This window comes from Micropterus dolomieu, linkage group LG05 (assembly GCF_021292245.1).
Source record: "Micropterus dolomieu isolate WLL.071019.BEF.003 ecotype Adirondacks linkage group LG05, ASM2129224v1, whole genome shotgun sequence".
NCBI lineage: Eukaryota > Metazoa > Chordata > Actinopteri > Centrarchiformes > Centrarchidae > Micropterus > Micropterus dolomieu.
The window spans coordinates 10221086-10241383 of NC_060154.1; the positions used below are offsets into that span (position 1 = coordinate 10221086).

General features: G+C 39.3%; 1 protein-coding gene across 2 annotated transcripts in view; it reads left to right on the top strand.

The window, feature by feature from the left end:
* Nucleotides 1-20298, top strand: part of rabgap1l (RAB GTPase activating protein 1-like) — a 132938-nt gene that overhangs the window by 12926 nt on the left and 99714 nt on the right. For both annotated transcript variants that reach the window (XM_046048724.1, XM_046048723.1), the window contains exons 7-13: nucleotides 773-883; nucleotides 3169-3235; nucleotides 4006-4108; nucleotides 6476-6642; nucleotides 13447-13576; nucleotides 18142-18235; nucleotides 19489-19639. In XM_046048724.1, coding sequence (XP_045904680.1) covers nucleotides 773-883; nucleotides 3169-3235; nucleotides 4006-4108; nucleotides 6476-6642; nucleotides 13447-13576; nucleotides 18142-18235; nucleotides 19489-19639 — 823 coding nt within the window. The remainder of the gene's footprint in view (nucleotides 1-772; nucleotides 884-3168; nucleotides 3236-4005; nucleotides 4109-6475; nucleotides 6643-13446; nucleotides 13577-18141; nucleotides 18236-19488; nucleotides 19640-20298) is intronic.

Below are 20298 nucleotides of genomic sequence, written 5' to 3' on the forward strand. Positions count from 1 at the left end.
CACACACACACACACACACACACACACACACACACACACACACACACACACACACACACACACACACACACACACACACACACACACACACTTCAATTATACAGGTGTCTTTATAGTATAGAGTATAATGGTTCTATGAACAGGTATGTTACCCTCATATCTTTTACATTATATGTGAAAATCGCATGAGAATCTTTTAACAACCGTTTATGGAATAGTATAGTATGATCACGTGGCTCCATTTTTTGAGGAAAGCCCCATTGATTGCATGTGTCTTGTGAGCTGGGGACTGTTGTTATCACAGGTCTGTTTGTGGTTGGAAAGCTTTAATGAGCTGCCACAATATTGTTTTATCTTACTGTTATTGTTCATCTGTAAAAAGGACAAATCTTATGGGCACCGTAAGACTTTTTTTTCATTTTCCATAGCCATCATATATTGAGTATTTTAGAAATGGGTTTTCATTTTCTGTTCCCCTCAAGGGCCCAATAGCTGTTCTGAAAGCACAGCAGATGTCCTTTAATATATAATACATTAAGAGGACTTGGGGGAAGACATGGCATATTTTTTTTCTTTTCTTGGGTTAGTCATACTAAGACAATCTTTTTTCATAGAAGTAACTGGCAGTTAGACAGAACAGACTAACATATAACAAGCTCAATTCAAAATACACTTAAAATACATCAAAGAACATAGGACAGAAATACACAAAATCAAAATGGAACCACATCTAAGTCCCAAATGGTATGTATAACCTTCTTCGTCTCCACAGTCCCGTGCCTAAGGACAGAGATAAGTTGTACTTCAAGCTGCGACAGGGTGTTCAGAAGAAGGTTGTGGTTTCAGTTCAACAGATGTGCAACAAGGAGCTGGGCATCGAGAGGTGAGGATCACTGTAAAAAGAGATGATGCTGGGCAAGGTCCTAGAAACCTTCCACTGGGGGTCTTTACTGGGCCTGTGTTACGGGTGTATTTATTCCTTACTCTATTTTTATGTTATCTGCTGTATAGTTTAGGTTTTCCTCGGTTAATCTTGCACTTGCCGGCCATCAAATGTCTATATCTCGAACCCTCTAATCCTTTCTATTTTGGGGTTGTTTTCTGTACATGACTGACTTAACTATACTTTGAGAGGAGGTTTGCCTTCTCAACTGTCTTGGTGTTGTACCACCAGAGTTTGATAGGCAGCTGAGTCACCAGGACAAATGAGCTAAACTAAAGGAGGTAATGATGTAGAGCAGTGGTTCTCAAAGTGGGGTCTGGCGACCCCCAGGGGGAGAATAATTTATGGGACTAAATCGTATCAAATGGGGTTCTAATTTGTTGTGTGTGTTTATGGGTTCTTGACATGAAAAGCAGCTTGAAAATCCTGCTTTAAACATTCTGGGTATACACACAGCATTCAATATCTATATCCTTGATATAAACTTAATTATGTTAAATTGTACAATGACTTTTCAGATGTACCAGCCTACTTGAAATGGCTTGCTTTCACAAGTACAGTGCACACACTTAGTGGTCGAAATATTGCAGGGGGAAGGCAGTAAGAACAACAAAAAGTACAATGCAATGAGTCAAGCCACCCATATAGTACATAATAAAAATTATAAAACGCCCCAATAGATGAATACTGGTGTACTTAAATCACTTTTGACTTCCTGCAGTCTCTCATTTTTATGTTAGATTAACACACTCTACAAGCACGACAGCACCTAAGAACTAGGTCATCTACATCACTCGCCTATTCTTCTTTATTCCAACACCTCCAATTGCTTTCAGAGGGAGACAGACACCTTCCCTCTGCTTTATTTTTACTGTCAGTGGAGACCTGTTATTTAGAACTCATCCTTTCTGAGGTGTTCGGCCCATGTTTGACAACACTTAATTGGATTATTATTCATTGTTTTTATTGCCTCAGCCTAAATGGTTAATTTGCATCATGAGTTGTGTGGATGCAGTACATTATATTCTGTATTAATCCTGAGCAGCTGAATGACGACTTTGTTTAAAATGCCTTTTTACCTGGAAGTCGTTCTATCCACGCTTAAAAATATTGTTGAAATGTCACTTTGCACGACCCACATCTTTCAAACTCAATATGAGCCATCCTTGGATAACTATAAATATATATTTTTTTGTAATGCATTCCTGAAACTGAGAGATTCCCATGCTGACCACATGATGGCACCTCCAACCTTAAGCTGACGGAAATTTACTATACCATGTGATTATGTTGGGTTGGTATGCTGAAATGGAAACAACATAAACCATGTTGCTTCAGTACAGACTTATTTCATCCTTGAAAGGGTCAGGCCATAGCACACCCCTGTCTTCTGCAAGCCAGTGATGGCAGGGAGAGCTGGTTGTTTTATGACCCTGAAGGTGCTTAGACATGCTAAGCTACATTATTTTGTGCTGCACAGGTTACAGCCCTCGACTTAAGATTTTCCTAATTTACTTGCCTTTCAAGCCATTGGTCGACTAGTTATTGCACATTTATGATATTAATTGAATTGCTCAAATATATATTTTGGGGCATCCGAAAATGGCTTTCCAGGGCTGAGAAAGAATGTTATAAGTAACAGTATTGGCACGGTGCAGAGAAATACAAAACTGTAATAATAAGCTTTTGAAGTATACATTTTACAAACGCATGCCCGCAGAGAGCCATCTGTTAAATGGTAACAACAAGCGATAAGGATTCTGAACGTGCTGCAACAACCAGCAAGGAGACTGAACACTTTGTCCATTTATTTCAACATAAAATAACATCATAAAAGTTCGCTCAAAACACTGGAACAAATAACTACAAGTTCACTCTTCCGCTTGACACCTCTCCTGTCCCCACCTGAACCTGCTGTCATCCCTGGAGTCAGAGGAGCCTTTTGTAAATCACCTTGGTTCTGTATTCCCTGTAGCCAAACTGGCTGGTTTAGTTGACTATTAGGAAGTATCCCTAGTCTTTTCAGAGTGTCAGCTTTGCCTGAAAGATGGTAATGCGTGTTACAATGTCTGTGTGTAGTTCGGTCAGTTTAGTTGTCTCCGCATTCCTGTTTCCCTTTCTTCCTAACTAATTTGGCTCACTCTGCAGTTGAATGCAGACTGTAACGCTGCAGTTGAATGAGTGATTACTAATTTGTGACTGTGCCTCCTGTGTCTTCCTTCAAGGTGTTTTGGGATGCTGCTGAGTCCAGGACAGAAAGTATGCAACAACGACATGCATCTACTAGACATGGTGAGCACAACCCACCGTAGCTCATTTTAATGGTGTGATAACAGTTTACAGTACGTTCTGATAGTTAAGAGTAGGGTGCCTGTCTTATCAATTAACATACCAGCTCGTTTTATTTTATCAGTTCGAACTAAATTAGCATATCCAGAGTTAATAGACCTACATATTAATAATCGAATCACCTACTTATTATTGGCCAATTACTAAACACTACTCTTTTCTTTTCCCAGTTTGTATTTGTAAAACAGATTTGGGTGTTTGTTCAAAATGTTACATCTAATTATAAATAATAATAATACATTTTATATCTATAGCGCTTTTCAGGACACTCAAAGACACTTTACAATAAAACCAGTAGTTATGTACATTTAAGTACATGAATAGAAAAATACATGAATGATAAGTTAAAAAACATATACATAAGATACAATACATAAGAGCATAGCGGCGACCATATAAATTATATATATAGAATCAGGTGCAATGTAAATTAATGTTATTTGAGGTTAAAAGCCAGTCTAAAGTGGTGGGATTTGATAAGTGATTTGAAAGAGTCCATGTCGCTACATTCTGTGATGTGTGTGGGTAGAGAGTTCCAGAGGGAGGGGGCTGCAATGGTGAAAGCTCTGTCACCCCAGGAACGGTGCTTGGTCCTGATTCTACCTGTATTTATATTTTACATTTTATAATTTTACAAAAATCTTAAATGTGTTGCAATTTTTATTAAAGATTAAAGAAACATGTACCTAAGCCATGCATTAATACCTACACAGGAGTCGATGGGGAGGAGCTCTGATGGGAAGGCATATGTGATCACAGGAACATGGAACCCCAACATGGCAGCCTTCCAGCCGCTGAATGAAGACACACCTAAAGGTGAAGCTAGTTATCCACCTACCTATTATGTCCCACAGTTGCAGTTTTACCTCACTGAGCAAAGCTAGAAACCTTTTGACTTCAAAATTAACTTTAATACTTAAAAAGTAAGTTACAGTTATGCCTATAGAAATGCTGGTAAAATGTTTCAACGCTGATTGATTTCCTTCTTTACTAATTTTAGCGATTGGCTGGCTGCAAGTTCTTTTTGAGTAAATGTGCACTACACTTTGCTGCATTTATGGTTTGTGTCAAGTGGAACTTACCAGTGCATGTTTACTGGTTGTTCACACACAAAGTAGGAATTATGTTCATACATTATTGCTACAAATGTAATGTGGGACTGCACAAAGTTCAAGGTCCCGTGTCACAGGAATTATGCTGTGTTTTCATTGGGGCTTGGATGTGATCATTGCCTTCATCCATTCTCTAACACAACATAGTCTCGTACCTGGCCTTGTGACCCATTGCTTGTCAAAGCATGTTTTCGCACATTGAAGTGTGAACACATTGTGTCAGGCAGAGCCAACAGAGCTATGTGTGTGAGGAAATATAATTTTAAAAAAGCATTTTGTGGAGGTTATTCTAATGCAGTTCACTTTACCGCCCAGTCTGGCAATCTTATAGCTATGCAGGTCTTATGCATGGTGATAACAGGAGATGAGCACAGAAATGTTTCACTCTGTACACACTTGTATGTGCAATTGGATCAAAAACATTGAGATTATTAAATACTGCAATATGTATAACTATGCACACAAATATAATCTAATGATAATAATTGTTGATGTAATATTTCTAAATGTAGTAATTTAGGGAAAGAGGAAGGGTTTATTGATTTGGTCATAACTGTTTCTAGAATAATAACATCTAGAACCTGAATTGAACAAGAACATAACCTACCTACACACACACACATTACAAAAAGTAGTGTTTCACATAAGGTTTAAGTGCTCTCAGAGAAGCATATTAGAGTTGAACAAGTTGATTTATCATTATGTACTTGAGAGGAGACCAATTTTATTGTCATTTAAAGGGACGCATATACATGTGTTCAGACTGCATCCCCAGAGTGCATGTAGGCAGAGAGGTTGCCACACCAAATCCATTACAGCTAACAAATTAGACTACTTGGCAACTTGCTGATTCGAAGGCCCTGAGAGTTTGACTTGAAGGTGGATGGCAGGTCTGTCAAAGCAGTCTACCACATGGGAGTCAGTCGTGGGAGACACACACACACACACACACACACACACACACACACACCCACACCCACACCCATTTCAGTTCTAAATTCGCCCGCATCCTTACTAGCTGAGAGATTCAAAGGCACTCAGAAGTAGTTTATAGTTGTTACACTTTGTAAAATCACACACATAGTTAAAATTTATAAAAGTTTTATAAAATTTATTTTATTTGAAGCAAATTATGCAGTATTTGAAAGTTTCATACATTTATCATGCATTTTAGTGTGATGTGGATCTGGTGGTGATATTTGAAGTGGAGATTTTGAAACAAGTTTACATCCCTCTGGAAACACTGGTCAGGGTCAAAATTCTTCTTGGGTAGTTTCTTGTGAGCAGGTAATTGATTAATGGATCGTGGATTAAGTCATTCAAGCTCTGGTGAATATCTGATTTAAAATGGTGGCAAAAATGAAGCTTATAGAGTTCTTTGCCCAAGATTTGGAAATTGTGGATGCTTCCAAAAAATTCTCAATATTTTTCAAAATAACTTTTAATCTGAGTTGCAGCCACTGTAGCCTGTTGTAGCCAACACCAGAGAGGAGCCTAATCAGTAAACAGTACACAATTTCAGCACCAGCGCTAAAAGGGTCGAAAGCAAGTTCTTTTTTCCCCAAAAAAATATTTATTTAGAACAGCAGTTTGTGTTTGCCAAGTGCACTCTCTATTAATTAATAATAAATTACAGGACTCATCTAGCACTTGCCCCCCTAACAAATTCATTTATAGACTTAAGTTGTTAAATTGAAGACATTAATGTTTAGCTCTTATCCACTAGGGGGTGTGGCATCCCCACAGGATACATGGTGTGGATTTCCTGCCTCCCTATAGAAGCCATTCAGATGAATAGCAAAATCTCTTCAGTTTTCTGTTATATTGTTAAACTAACAAGTATTTTTTAGAAAGAAAAAAACAAACAGGGCTTCATAAATAAAGGTTGGTTTTCTGCCATAGAGGTTGGTGCAGACTTACTAATGTATACCAGCTTTTGGCTGGTGGACAATTGATGGCCTAGTTTGATTCATATTAAATAAAATGAAAAGAAACAAAGCAGTCTTGCATAATACCTCCACAGTAACCTTGCCTTTTTCTTGTTTTGCCTTTTCTTTCTGGTCTGCTCCAGATAAGCAGGTCTACATGACAGTGGCAGCGGACCTGGTAGTCACCGAGGTGGTGGAGCCAGTTCGCTTCCTGCTGGAAACTCTGGTCAGGGTATATCCATCCAACGAACGCTTCTGGTACTTCAGCCGCAAGACCTTCAGTGAGACGTTCTACCTTAAGCTCAGACAGGTATCTATACTGCAACTATTACAACCTTCACAGAACCGGCACCCATTTTTATACTTTACCTATGCCCATATTTGTGGTTTATATCTCTCTTTAAACCCCAGTCTGACTGCTTGACTAACTAACTATGATTTAAATAAAGTGGTTAAAGGGCTTCTGGTTTCTAACCTGCTTGATTTCTGATGAGTTGTGTAATTTCTAGTTGTCACTTGCTGGATCTGTGGTTAAATTAATTTCACATTTGATGATTTATAGGTGGGCTCCTGAGTTGATACACGTGCTATCATGTAAATAAGTGCCAAACATATTGTAAAACTACCAGTCAGTCAGTAGAAACAATAAGGCTCCTTGGATCTTTGAGATATAACAGTCCAGTTACTGCAGAGTTTTTACTTCTATACATCCTAAGTTTTGGATGATTTATAGGCATATTAGTTTGTTACTTGTTAAGTTAGTTCAGATCTAATTTGTAATTTCTGATTGATTGTGGAATTGGGATTTGTCAATGTTCATGATTTTGCCATCCCGTTTATACTGTGGTAGCTATCCCTGTAATGTATCTGGGTATAGTAAGACCATTGCAAAACAGCAGGACTGCTTTATGGTCATATTGGATTTTTATCCATCCATCCATCCATCCATCCATCCATCCATCCATCCATCCATCCATCCATCGTCAACCGCTTATCCTACGTACAGGGTCGCGGGGTTGGATTTTTATATGATTCTTAATCTTAATTTGATCCATTGGCCAAAGACATTCCTCTTTTGTTATTTATCTAGCAGCAGTTTTTCAATCTACTTTCCAGACAATGTTTCCATAAAACTTCCTATATCACACAATATATTGATATCCCCATAACAATTAATATATTGTGATGGTTTTTATTCCAGCCCCCTCCCTAATTGGTTAGTTTTCTTAATGACTTCCGTTGCAACTTGCATGATCATAAAGACGTTTTTGCCAGTTTGCATTTAATCAGATTTGTTGGTAGTAATTTGACTTAATATCTATTAATTATTATTATTATTATTATTTAAAATTAAGAAAATAACACTTTTTTTTTATATTATTACAATGTGTATATATATTAGCAGAGACAATACATTCCTTAATGATTACCCAAAGCATTCCAACCCACTGTCCTTAATGTAATAAGAGTTAAAAAAAGTCAAAAATAAACTAAATGTAAACATGTAATGACATTTACTTAAAGCGGTGGTATTATGGTTTTTGGCTTTTTCCCTCTCCTTTATTGAGTTATATATCTTTTTTTGTGCATGTAATAGGTTTGCAAAGTGAAAAAGGCCAAAGTCCACCCCAAAGGGAGTTCCCATCTCCCACAGAAAGCACTGCTCTGAACTGCCTGAAAACCGCTCATTTGAAGTCCAGCCTTTACTTCCCTTTCTTGTGACGTCACAATGAAAATACGTGTCATAATGCTCGCTGAGTGGCTAGTCCGACACGCCCTCAAAAACACCGGTGGAAAAACAGTGAGCTGCAGCACACACCTCTCCTCTCCCTTCCAAACACGAGCCTGAGCCTAACCCTAACCCACGTAGCCCAATATTACATATGTCTCAAAGGGCTTTACAGCTCAAAACGGTATCAAAAAAGAGAGTTTGTGGATGGGCAGCTTAGAGGATATGTTGAGTGGAAGAGAAGGTCATTGCAGGCTGCTTGCAGACGTGGTGGTGTGTCAGTGACCAATCAAATGCTGTACCCAAGACATTGAAACATTAGGTTGTTGTAAGAGCTAAAGATATGTGCAGGGAGATGCAAATGTCTCATCAGCTGACTTCCATTTCTCTTTCTCTCCGTCTGTGCATCTCCCACTTCTGCCTTCCTCTTATTGTCAAGCTGGTGCATTGATGTTCAACATGTTATTCCCTCCCCCTCCTAAAACACAACTTCTGTGTCAGATATCTTTGTACTGTAAAATATAGATACTGCGTACTGTTTGTATGCTTAAAACCTCACCCTTTTCACTTGTCAAATTAATGGCAACTGAGCTAAACTCCAACTCAGTTGTCACGTTTATCTTGCGAGCTGAGGTCTGGCAGCTGAATAATCGTAACCATAGTCCACTGATGTGATGGGTTTTCTTGATGGGAACAAATAAACTGGATCCTTCCTTTATCTTACTGTGTAATGACAAACATCAAACACCCTGAAATGTTTGCCCTTGTGAGTTTCCTCACAACTTGTCTGATTAAAAAGTGCTGAGAGACAGTGAGTGAGGAATGCTCATTTACTTACCTCCCACCAACACAAGGACACCCAGCCGGAGAAGTTGCTGCAGGTGCTTAAAAATACAGTTAAGCTGAAAGCTTCCTCTCTCCTTTTAAAAAGCAGATCTCCTTTAGTAGGCCGTGGGGAGCTGGCAAAGCAGTGGAGTGTGGGGAAGCTTTGGATTGTAGGGAGCTAATAAGAGGCTCTGTCTCATTATTGGCATGTGGGTAATTAACAGCGGTGGTCTGACTCGTCCGCCTGATTGCCTCTCTAGTTATCTCCTCAGTAAATGGAAGAGTGTTGGACTGGTGCTGTTGTTAAGAGCTAATTAAAAGATAATATTGTGTGGAGTTTTTTGTGGAAGATGGCAATCAGAGGTGATAAACACACATATACAATATGTAGTCCTATTGTCTTATTTTGCCAAAAACTGTCATTAGCCATCTGGCGTACTAGGGAGTCATTATCTGTGCCTACTTCTCAGAATGTTTTCTGTGTCTGCCCCCCTGAAAAGTGTATTTGGTGTCTGCTTTACTGGGAAACAAACCTGCCAGGTCTGTAGGCTAGATCATCATTTCAAGTCCAAGTTGATTTTAAGACTGAGTCCTGTCATGTTCAAGTTAAGCTCAGAGTTAGACGGGTTGAGACTTAGATCAATACTAGGACTGAAGAAAATGTTCCTTTCCAAAAGTGTTTCTAAAAGAGAACACTTCAAAATTCAGCTGTACCAAATTTGAGCTTTGCATACATGTTTCTACGAGTGAAATACTTTTTTGTCATTTTTTGCGTTTGTAAATATCAGTTTGTATGTTTTTAAGATGAGCAACTAAAAACTTAAGCCAGCATTCAGAAGTTGAAATTACCAACTGCAGAGATTGATACTAGTGGTTTTTGACAGAAATGCCACACTAGTTGAAGATTGCTTTGTAAGGGAAAAACACTTGGTGATGAAAGACTCTTTAAACGTCCTGTTATTTTGTGAGGTAAAATGGTATTCATCTGACAGAATAACCTTTAGCAGAGCTCTTGTTTCTTTATGTATCAACAAACAATGTTGTTCCCTCTTCTTTCTTTTTCTTAATATAAATTCACAATACTGTGTTTGTACAGTGGGCCTTCTTTGGCCCAGACATCTGTCACAATTTCTTCAGTGTTAATTCATTTGTTACCTAAGCCGCCTTGGATTTTCTCTAGAAATAGGCCAGGCTTGATTTTCTCTCCAAATATGTGCTCTCATCACTGACTTGAGTTAGTCATTAGATGCCATGCGAGTGGGCAGATCAATGCAGCTCATTGATTCATTCTGCCAGGTTGAGGAGAGAGGCACTGGCAATAATTGAATAGACCAGAAATTAACATCAGTAGCCTCTGACACTCAAGGTCAAGTCTGCTTTTGTCTTTGTTCTCTTGGGCTATTCTTTATTCCATTATGTTGGATTTAAGGAGTAGTTAAACTTTGTTGTAGTGATCATTGATGAGCAGTTTTCAAATTCTTGCGGTTACGTGTTAGCCTAAAATTTTGTAACGGTACCTGTCCAGCAGAAACATAGCAACATGGACATCTCATTTACCGTAGTCCTAGATCTCTCTACCTGTTGAATGCAAGTATTCACTAGGGTTTTTGTTCCCACTTGACTATAAGTAAAAATAATTCAACGATTGTTTATTTTATTATTTAAGTTTAAGAGGTGGTATTCTGGTTTTTGGCTTTTTCCCTCTCCTTTATTGAGTTATATATCTTTTTTGTGCATGTAATAGGTTTGCAAAGTGAAAAAGGCCAAAGTCCACCCCAAAGGGAGTTCCCATCTCCCACAGAAAGCACTGCTCTGAACTGCCTGAAAATAGCTCGTTTGTAGTCCAGCCTTTACTTCCCTTTCTTGTGACGTCACAATGAAAATACGTGTCATAATACTCGCTGAGTCCGACACGCCCTCAAAAACACCGGTGGAAAAACATTGAGCTGCAGCACACCTCTCCTCTTCCTTCCAAACACTAGCTACCCTCCAAGCAGTCAATGGACATGAAGCTGGTCGGCAACATGTTTACCGTCTTTTCGCTGACCCGCCTTTCTCTGCTTCTGATTGGCTATTACTGGCTTTTCGCTGAGCTGCCCTTCTCTGCTTCTGCTAGTAGTCCTTAACTAGGAACTGTGCATGTGCAACTCCCAACAAAGATCATTTAGAGACAAGATGTATCACTCCATAGCTAAAACGAAGCCTTCAACACAGGGTGAAAAGAGGAGCTGCAGCAATGTGCAGTATGACAAAAATATAGTTATCAATCCATCCATCCATCGTCAACTGCATATCCAGCGTACAGGGTCACGGGGTGCTGGAGCCAATCCCAGCTTACATTGGGCGAATGGCGGGGGTACACCCTGGACAGGTCGCCAGTCCATTGTAGGGCCAAAAATATGGTGATTTTTGAAAATTAAACCATGTAAACCTGTTCTGGTACAACCCCTAAATAGGATTTTGAACCTGAAAATGAGCATAATACCACCTCTTTAAGTGTATTTTCCAACATGAAATTTAACACAAAATGCATTTCATGACTTAAAACAAAAGAAAATATGGTAACATAGTGAGCACACTCATTCAATCAATGATTGTCTGCTGAAATATTTTACATTGACTTTCTAAGTTCATTCTGCAAAATGTTTCAATCTTTGTACATTTTCTTACTCTTACCATACCCATCATATTTGCACCGGGCAGGCAGAGCTCAGTCAGCTTTTGTTTGCTTGTTAGCTGCCAGTGGCCCTCTGTGGTTTTATATGGCTTTCCTTGTTCATCCCTGTGTGTGGTTTTTCTTCTTTTTTTTGGTGTCATCTGGTGAGACAGTAAGCTCTGGCCTGACTGATTGGTCAGACAGTTGGCCACCGTCAGGTCTTAGGATAGTCATGCTGATTGTCTTGTTGAGATTTACCCTCACTGACAATCTCTTACTGTCATAATGATACCTGCAGGTCTCTCTTGGGCTTGGATTGCTGTCTGTCCTTGACAAATGAGAATGGATGGTATGCTGGCCAGAGGAACTCTGTGCTAGTCCATGACTCTGGTGCTTCTTTGGCTCCCTTAATATAGCATATAATATATGTCCTTAATGCTGCAAACGCGCACTTTCACACTGGATAGTCCTCGTCCTCCTAGCTTTCCTGTGATTGAAGGCATCAGTGATCTGCATAATGTAAATGCATTTTTTGGATGTCATGATTGTGCTGGTCGAAACTAAGTTTAGACTGGTCCAGTGTCACAACGAGTTATTTGAAACTGTCAACCATACAGTCTATGGTTATTGGTGGGAATAGAGAATTACTTAAGTTCAGTTAAATTTTATTTTTTTAGCGCCAATTCATAACTGAAGTTATTTCATTGTACTTTTTATATAGACCAGGGGTGAGAGGGGGTTGGGGGGTGAGGGAGCAGGAGAAAAACACAGTAGCACAATGCAAGTTACACATAGAGATGTAAAGTAATAGTTAAAAAATATCAATGAAAGTAATTGCGCCTTGCTCAGGGGGCACATTCGGCATGGGTCGTGCTGGACGGATCCTGCAACCCACAGCCAAGTCCTAACAGACTGAGCTAATGCCACCCCTAATGATGATGATGATAATAATAAGACTAATAATGATAATAATAAGACTAATAATAATTAGAACATGGGGGCAGTAGGTGGCTTGCAACCACAAATCCAGAGAGGGAGAGACGAGAAGCACGAAACTACGGGAGAGGGAAGAAGTCAGGTTAGTAACATGTACTCATGGGATATGAATGCCTAGAGTCAAATCTATACGACCAAATTGTCAAACCTGCTGATCAATTTGTAAATGGTCCAGGTTTTTGAAATTAGTTTTTGTTAACATTTGGTTCACAGTTTGTACTTCCTAACTAAAGCAGTGCATGCTATGAAGAGACAATGAAAATTTTTACATTTTTAATTATGATCCATGCAGTAAATTTGCAGAACTGTGCACTGCAGATGTCTGTCAGTTATTCTGTAGTCAACATAGCAACATTTTATTGCTAGTTGCAACTCCATCCATCCATCCATCATCAACCGCTTATCCTGTGTACAGGTCGCGGGGTTCTGGAGCCAATCCCAATTACAGTGGGCGAAAGGCGGGGTACACCCTGGACAGGTTGCCAGTCCATTGCAGGGCCACACACTCACTTTCACACCTAAGGACAATTTTAGAGACACCAACTAACCTAGCCTGCATGTCTTTGGACGGTGGGAGGAAGCACCTGGAGAGAACCCACGCAGACACGGGGAGAACATGCAAACTCCACACAGAAAGGCCGGGGCAACCGGGGGTTGAACCCACGACCTTCTTGCTAATACTGTATATTACATTATTTTTTTTATAAGGATTCATGATTTGTATGTATATGTGTGTGTGTGTGTGTGTGTGTGTGTATGTATGTATGTATGTATGTATATACACACACACACACACACACACACACACACACACACACACAACGTACATACGTACATACGTATGTGTGTGTGTATATGTATATATAATTTCCCCACAAACATCAAAATTTGTGTGTGTGTTTACACAGCAGGCACCAGAGAGGGTGGGTCAGAGCGATGCAGTGTATGAGGTAGTGAGTCTTCAGAGGGAGGCAGAGAGAAGCAATGAAGGAAGAGGACAACCGGCCTCGCCCACTGAGGAAGAGGAGGCTGATGAAGGTATGGATGTTCTTTTCTTTCTTCTTTTTCACTCTCTCCCCCCTCTGTTCCTTGGTTTCTACCCCTCTTACTTATAGTTAAGTTAATCCTACACTATATACTAACACCACCATAGTACATAATCTCCAATAATGCTAATTATTTTCATCTTTGAAAAGCCGGTTAGGCTTTCTCTGTATATCTTATATCGATAAGATTCTTCATCAGAAGAATTCTTTATGCTTCCCCCACAAATACATACATACACGTATATATTTATATGACAAGTCAAAGTTCATTTGTTTTCCAAATCTTGTGTGATTGAGAAATGTCACTTCACATTGCATAGCGCCTTACGCTGCCTTTAATATTAGAGAAAAACAAGACACCTCAGTAAACCTTCACAGGTACAAAAACAAAATAATTGCTTTACCACAAATAGCTTGTTGGTGGGAGCATACATTCCCATTCTGGGTGGCACGAACGCTTCATCTAAATGAGATTATGTGTCCAGATATTCAGTCTGAAATATAGGTTTTCCAACAGCATACATGTACTATATATTGGCAGACATGAATCAACATGAAGTTTAATTTTGTTTAGACACATAAACAATGGCAGGGATGTATGTACGTGCATGTTTGAACATGTGTTGTGTGTAAGTGAATGTTGTAAGGGATTTGGTAACAGCATGAGGATAGATTATAAGGACTGAAATTGAGTGTGTGTGTTTGTATACGTGTGGAAAGAAAGGGCTTGTATTCAGTGTGTAATAACATATTATGTGTGTGTGTGTGTGTTTGTTGTACAATCAATGCAGGCAGAATTTCAGGGGTTTTGATAGCCGAGTGAGTGAGTGAGTGCGCGCTTGTGTGTCAAACATGAGGGATGTTGTGTGTGGCCCAATCCTGTTGGGGCTTGTTGGCTGCTAGCACTACCATCACCAGACCATGGTTGTTCTCATTCCAAACGGAGGCTCTTGACCACTCCATCAGTGCATACAAACCATCTGGCACAACCACCATCGATCAGAATATAGTCCATTATCAAACCATGCTGCTTGCGAAGTCAGTTCTTGATTTAAGTACTGAGTCCATTAAATTTAACATGATCAGTTTAGGTGACAAGGCAGAGAAAAGTGGATATTTTCCTGTTAATAATGGTAACCGTGCCAGAAAAATCGAGGCAAAACAGCAGTAACATTAAAAGCACCAACACTGGCGGTTAGACTCCAGTGGTTCCCAAACATGACCCAGTTTCAGCCTACTAATTTTAACAGGACTGGCATTTCCTGACCACTGGCTCGGTTGTGCAGGTGTTGCAGATTAGGCCTGGCCACAATTCAGACTGCACGCTTCATAATTTGGTTTGGATTAAGCTGTACATTTCTGTGTTCATTTAGCTGTTAGCCTATGACATTTTAATAGGATGCAAAAGCCTACAGTAGAAGAATACTGACCTCAGCTGAATGTGAACGTACAAAATATAAACCATGGAAACATGGGAACATCTACCACTGGAGACTCATCTTCATCTTATTGTGTTGCTTCTCTTGCTTCTTCTCTTTGCCACTGTTAACAGTCTTCTACTTTTTTTTTACCTTGAAGCACTAAAAGGTATTAACAGAGTGGGAGGCAAAAGTTGTCGCTCCTATGTCTAGCTGCCGACTTGCCTAAAGTCACGAGTCAGCCACCAAGGCCGGGGCTGACGGCTTTCAACTGGCACTGTGGAAGCCATTCAGAGGGCTTTTTCTTTAACGCCAATCTACTCCCCCAGAGCTGAAAATTGGAGGCGCTCAGGGCTGTGGAGCTGGAGGTCAGCCTCATTGTGCACAGAAATGAATACACTCCCAGTGTAGATGCCACCGCTGTCAGCGCACACACATTCAATTCATGTGAATGTCATTTCTTTCTTCTTGGAAGCTGCAATGTGGAAAGTAGGCCTGAAGCTGGCATTCTCTTTTTTATTTTTATTTTTTTCTCCTTAGCTTTTTCTTTCACAGCATGCTTTGTGATTCTTGCTTATTGTGTTTTTTTGGTTCCTTTTTTATATACATGTGCGGGCGCGCACACACACACACACACACACACACACACACACACACACACACACACACACACACACACACACACACACACACACAAATACTGTGTGTTCTACTTTCATATACTTTTCACACAGACGTATGTGATCATACACATGCATTTATTCATAAATTCCCTCTGCTATATTGTGTAAGTGGAATTATCCTGTATCTGCTTAATACTGCTAACTGAGACAAAAACAGCTGGATTCATTCAGTACACCGTTATCAAGTAAGAGGTGAGGGTCAAAAGTGAAAGACATGTCAAGGACGTTGAATTAAAAATGATAAAAGTACATTAACAAGGGCTAAAATATTACAGGTAAAACATCTTTATGGCACTTGTAGAGAATTTCTGCTCACTTTAATGTTGACAAAACCAATCCACGAGTGGCTTCAACATCAGCCAGATCCTATTTGAGAGCAACTCTACAGTGAATGTATAGCCCCCCTCCAGATTAAAAGGGAACAGTAATGGACCTCGTCTTCACAGTTTCTTTCATCACCTGCTAAGTTGGCAGTGGCATTGGACTCACGCTTCCTTGCCACGTGTCCTTAGCCATTCTGAGGACAGAAGCAGCAGCTTTGTGCTGAACCATTTGAAAAGGCTCATCAAGCATTTATAAAGACCTGAAAAGCCCCTGCTGAGGCTACTCCCCCAGAGTAGGATGTATAGGAGCAGCGGTGCATTGAGCATAGCATGTTCTAGAAGAAAATGTCTTAACTCATTATTTGAGTGTAAGTGGAGTGAATGATTTTTAACACTTTTGTGGGCTATTGTTGCTCTCTGGGAAAACTAATGCCATGCCCTGAGAAGTTAATTGCCACTATTTTTGTTTTTGTTATATTTATGTCAGTTGTAAAATATCTGTTTTCATTTTAGCAACCTTTGTTTTAATTATAAACAAGGGCAGAAAAGACACATTCGCAGTTGGATTTGTTTATGAGTAATCAGTCATCTAGGTCGTGGGATAAAATGAAAAATAAAAGCCTAACTGGAATGAAAATAACATATCTCTATGTAGTTTTGCAGTGAGGTACCTATTTGTTTTGTATTTATAGACCATAATTAATAGAAATTTTCTGCGTCTATTTAAATTTAAGGAGAAGATTACGAGTTAACCCTGGGCCAGAGTCACTCTATCAATCAAATCCAATTCTACATCTATTTTATACAATGCATGTGTTTGTTTCAGTGGGCAGTCTCTGTGTGGGGATCAGTTCATCTTTCCAGCAGCAGAGCAGGGCAGACAGTCAATTAGTGCTTCTGCATCTAAACACAAGTGGTTCACTGTGCTGATTGCCTCTTGTCAGCCTCACAAACCATCAGACAGGAGAACAGCAATAATGTAAAGTGTAGGCACTGCACAGGCACTCCTTCCTCCATTTGAGTGTGGCATCAGTATTAACAGATTTTAAAATGTGCAGTTCCCTGACATATACTGTATGTCTTGAAGATGTGTCATTGCTTGTTTCAAGACAAACATGTCCTGTTGTCTTTGACTAAGTACTTACTACTGTGAGTAACATTTAAACACAAAGATAGCACAACACACTAAATTTTAGACAATGTTAAAGAGGTCATATTATGCTGGCCTTTTCCCTCTCCTTTATTGAGTTGTATATCTTTTTTGTGCATGTAATAGGTTTGCAAAGTGAAAAAGGCCAAAGTCCACCCCAAAGGGAGTTCCCATCTCACACTGAGCTGCAGCACACAGTGACAAGACGTCCACCTGCTGCCTCTCCTCTCTCTTCCAAACACTAGTTACCCTCCAGGCAGTCAATGGACATAAAGTTGTTACTGTGATGTAGAGACAGAGCTCAGTTAAAACATTATGGATGAAAGATTCATTTGTTACAAATTAATAACTCACCACTCTGAAACTCTTGCTCCTGTCCATGTTGCTAAGCTGGTAAGGGGAACATATATAGCTGAATCAAATCCGTGTTTACCAGCCTCTCACGACCCGCCCTGCTCTGCTTCTGATTGGCTAGTAGTCCTTAAATAGGAACTGCGCATGTGCTCAGACAACTCCCAACTCCCAACAAAGATCTTGTAGAGATAAGATGTATCACTCCGTAGCTAAAATGAAGCCTTCAACACAGGGTTAAAAGAGGAGCTGCAGCAATGTGCAGTATGACAAAACATATGGTGTTTTTAAGGGCTGAAACAATTCATCGATAAAATCGATTAATAAAATGCATCGACACAAATTCTTTGCCGCCGACGCGCAAAAGTACTTCTTAAACGACGCAACGATGAATCATTGAAATAATCTATCGAAACTTCGAATACTAAAATCATCGTTAGCTGCAGCCCTAGTGTTTTTTGAAAATTGGGACCATGTAAACCTATTCCGGTACAACCCCTTAATAAGATTTTGAACCTGAAAATGAAGCTTAGTAGTGTATTCCCATATGGACAAAGGTTACAGATATCAGGAATGATCCCCTTGTGTTCTAAATGTCTGTTAATATCTGGGTGTGTTTATGTTTCCTGCAGATAGCGACAGTGAAATCTCCAGTGGGACAGGAGACGTTTCTAAAGACTGTCCTGAGAAAATCCTGGAGTCCTGGGGAGGAATACTCAACAGATGGTAAGTCTTTAAAAGAGACAGATGAATCAAATTTAGATATTAACTAGATGGTGCGAGATAGTTGAACACAAGCAAAAACAAGGAGGTGAATGAAATACAGGAAATGAATATAAAAATATTGATTTATGGAATTGTATGCAGCTGTATGATCTAAAAGAAGAAAAGGTGGAAAGTACAGTGAAAGACAAGAAGAAATGCAGATAAAAATTGAGAAATAAAAATATTGAATGAACTGATTTAGAGAAATAGTGGGAGATGGACATAGACACTGGGAATCTCAGTGCTGAGAATCTTAGTGCTGAAAATGTCAGTTTCGGTTAAAAAACATTTGCACAAGACATCTAGAATATGTCAATCTGTTGTAAAGAGAAATATTTATCTAGATTTAAAGAAATTTTAGTAGTTTTAAGGGGAAAAATTGATATTGCCTCTAAAGACCTGTAATTTATACCATTTACTTGTGAATGATACAGTAGCACCAACTTATAATAAGGAACAGTAAGGAAACTAGTGTAAATATACCAGAAGTGTCATAAATGCAGTTATATCAAACTTTTGAATTTTGGGTCTCCATCTTGTGACATGACACATTGGGCCCATCCTGCCTCATACAGACTATGATTTACCGTACAGGCCAGAGGCCCTTTTCATGATTGCAATTCATTATCTTCAGTTCTCTTCAGATATAGCCATTTATTTATAATGCTATAACACATACAGCGACTTTCACAACAATCCCCAGTGATACATACAGCTTTAGGTACAGACACTGGCATAATTAACCAAATGAAAGATGTTTCTGGATTTTCATTTTATTTCACAGCCTGTTTTCTTGCTGTTGCATCAGCACAATGAAATGAAGTAATTTATCAGGAAATTACTTTTATATGACCTCAATAAATGCATTACAATGAGATTTCAAGCATCATTAAAAAGAGCTGACTGTGTGTTCTCAAAAGCAAGATATTTCCTCATGTGGGAGAATTCTTTCAGCATGGCAGCGCTGTGGTTAATACTCTGCTCTAACACACAACAGTACTGTACTTTGTTCTGTAGTTACTATAACATGAATACTGTGTGACGGTCATATAACTCTGTACTGTCATTGCACAAATGTCACCGTTACACATAAAGGATATAATAAAAACAAACAAATCAATGATCAAGCTACACTTCAAATTAATATTTAAAGTGGCTGAATTTCATTAGGTGAGATTATAAAGTAATTGGTTATTTATGTGTGTGTGTATCAGGCATGGCAACCTGTCCACTCGTCCGAAGGGTTTGCCCTCGTTGGTTCGCAGTGGCATTCCTGAGCCACTCAGAGCTGAAGTCTGGCAGCTGCTGGCCGGTTGCCACGACAACCACGACCTGCTTGAGCACTACCGCATCCTCATCACCAAGGTAAAGGCACCACACACAGATCATGGAGGGACAACTGCTTATAACAAGTTGCATTTACTATACGCTTTTCTATTTTTTAGTTTTATGTGGAAGTGTGTGAGCTGATTTAAAACACAGGATGTTTGCTGACAGCTCATATACGCAAATGACTGTGTATACTTAACTTTAATTTCCCCAAAAAGTGTTTTATCATATCTGGGTCTGCGTGCTGGCACACATCTCAACATTAGCTCAAAAAATGACTCATAACAAAAGTCAGAGTTATTTTAAATTACCAGGTAAATGTGTGGTTTTCTCCTCCTGCTCTCTATTCATCGCTTCATGTAAACTTAAAATATGGAAAACCATGTTCTCACAGGTTCTTGATGATACTTTTATTTGATTCCATCAGTTTCAATTGTTTGCCTATGGTGATAGGAACCTTAAGCATACACAATGGTGAAAGTATTTTGTCTTTCTCGTGTGTGTGGATGTTTCTTACACCATACAGTAGTTAACAGTCCACTGCCTCTCCCAGAAATAGTGCAATTCCTGGTTACGTTTTGGTGGAAACTAGATGAGTGGTGTGAATGGTTATTAAATAATTTCACAATGATGAAAGCAAAGTGTGAAATATTTTTCCTTATTATGTCTACCATACTATGTCTGAGAGTACCAAC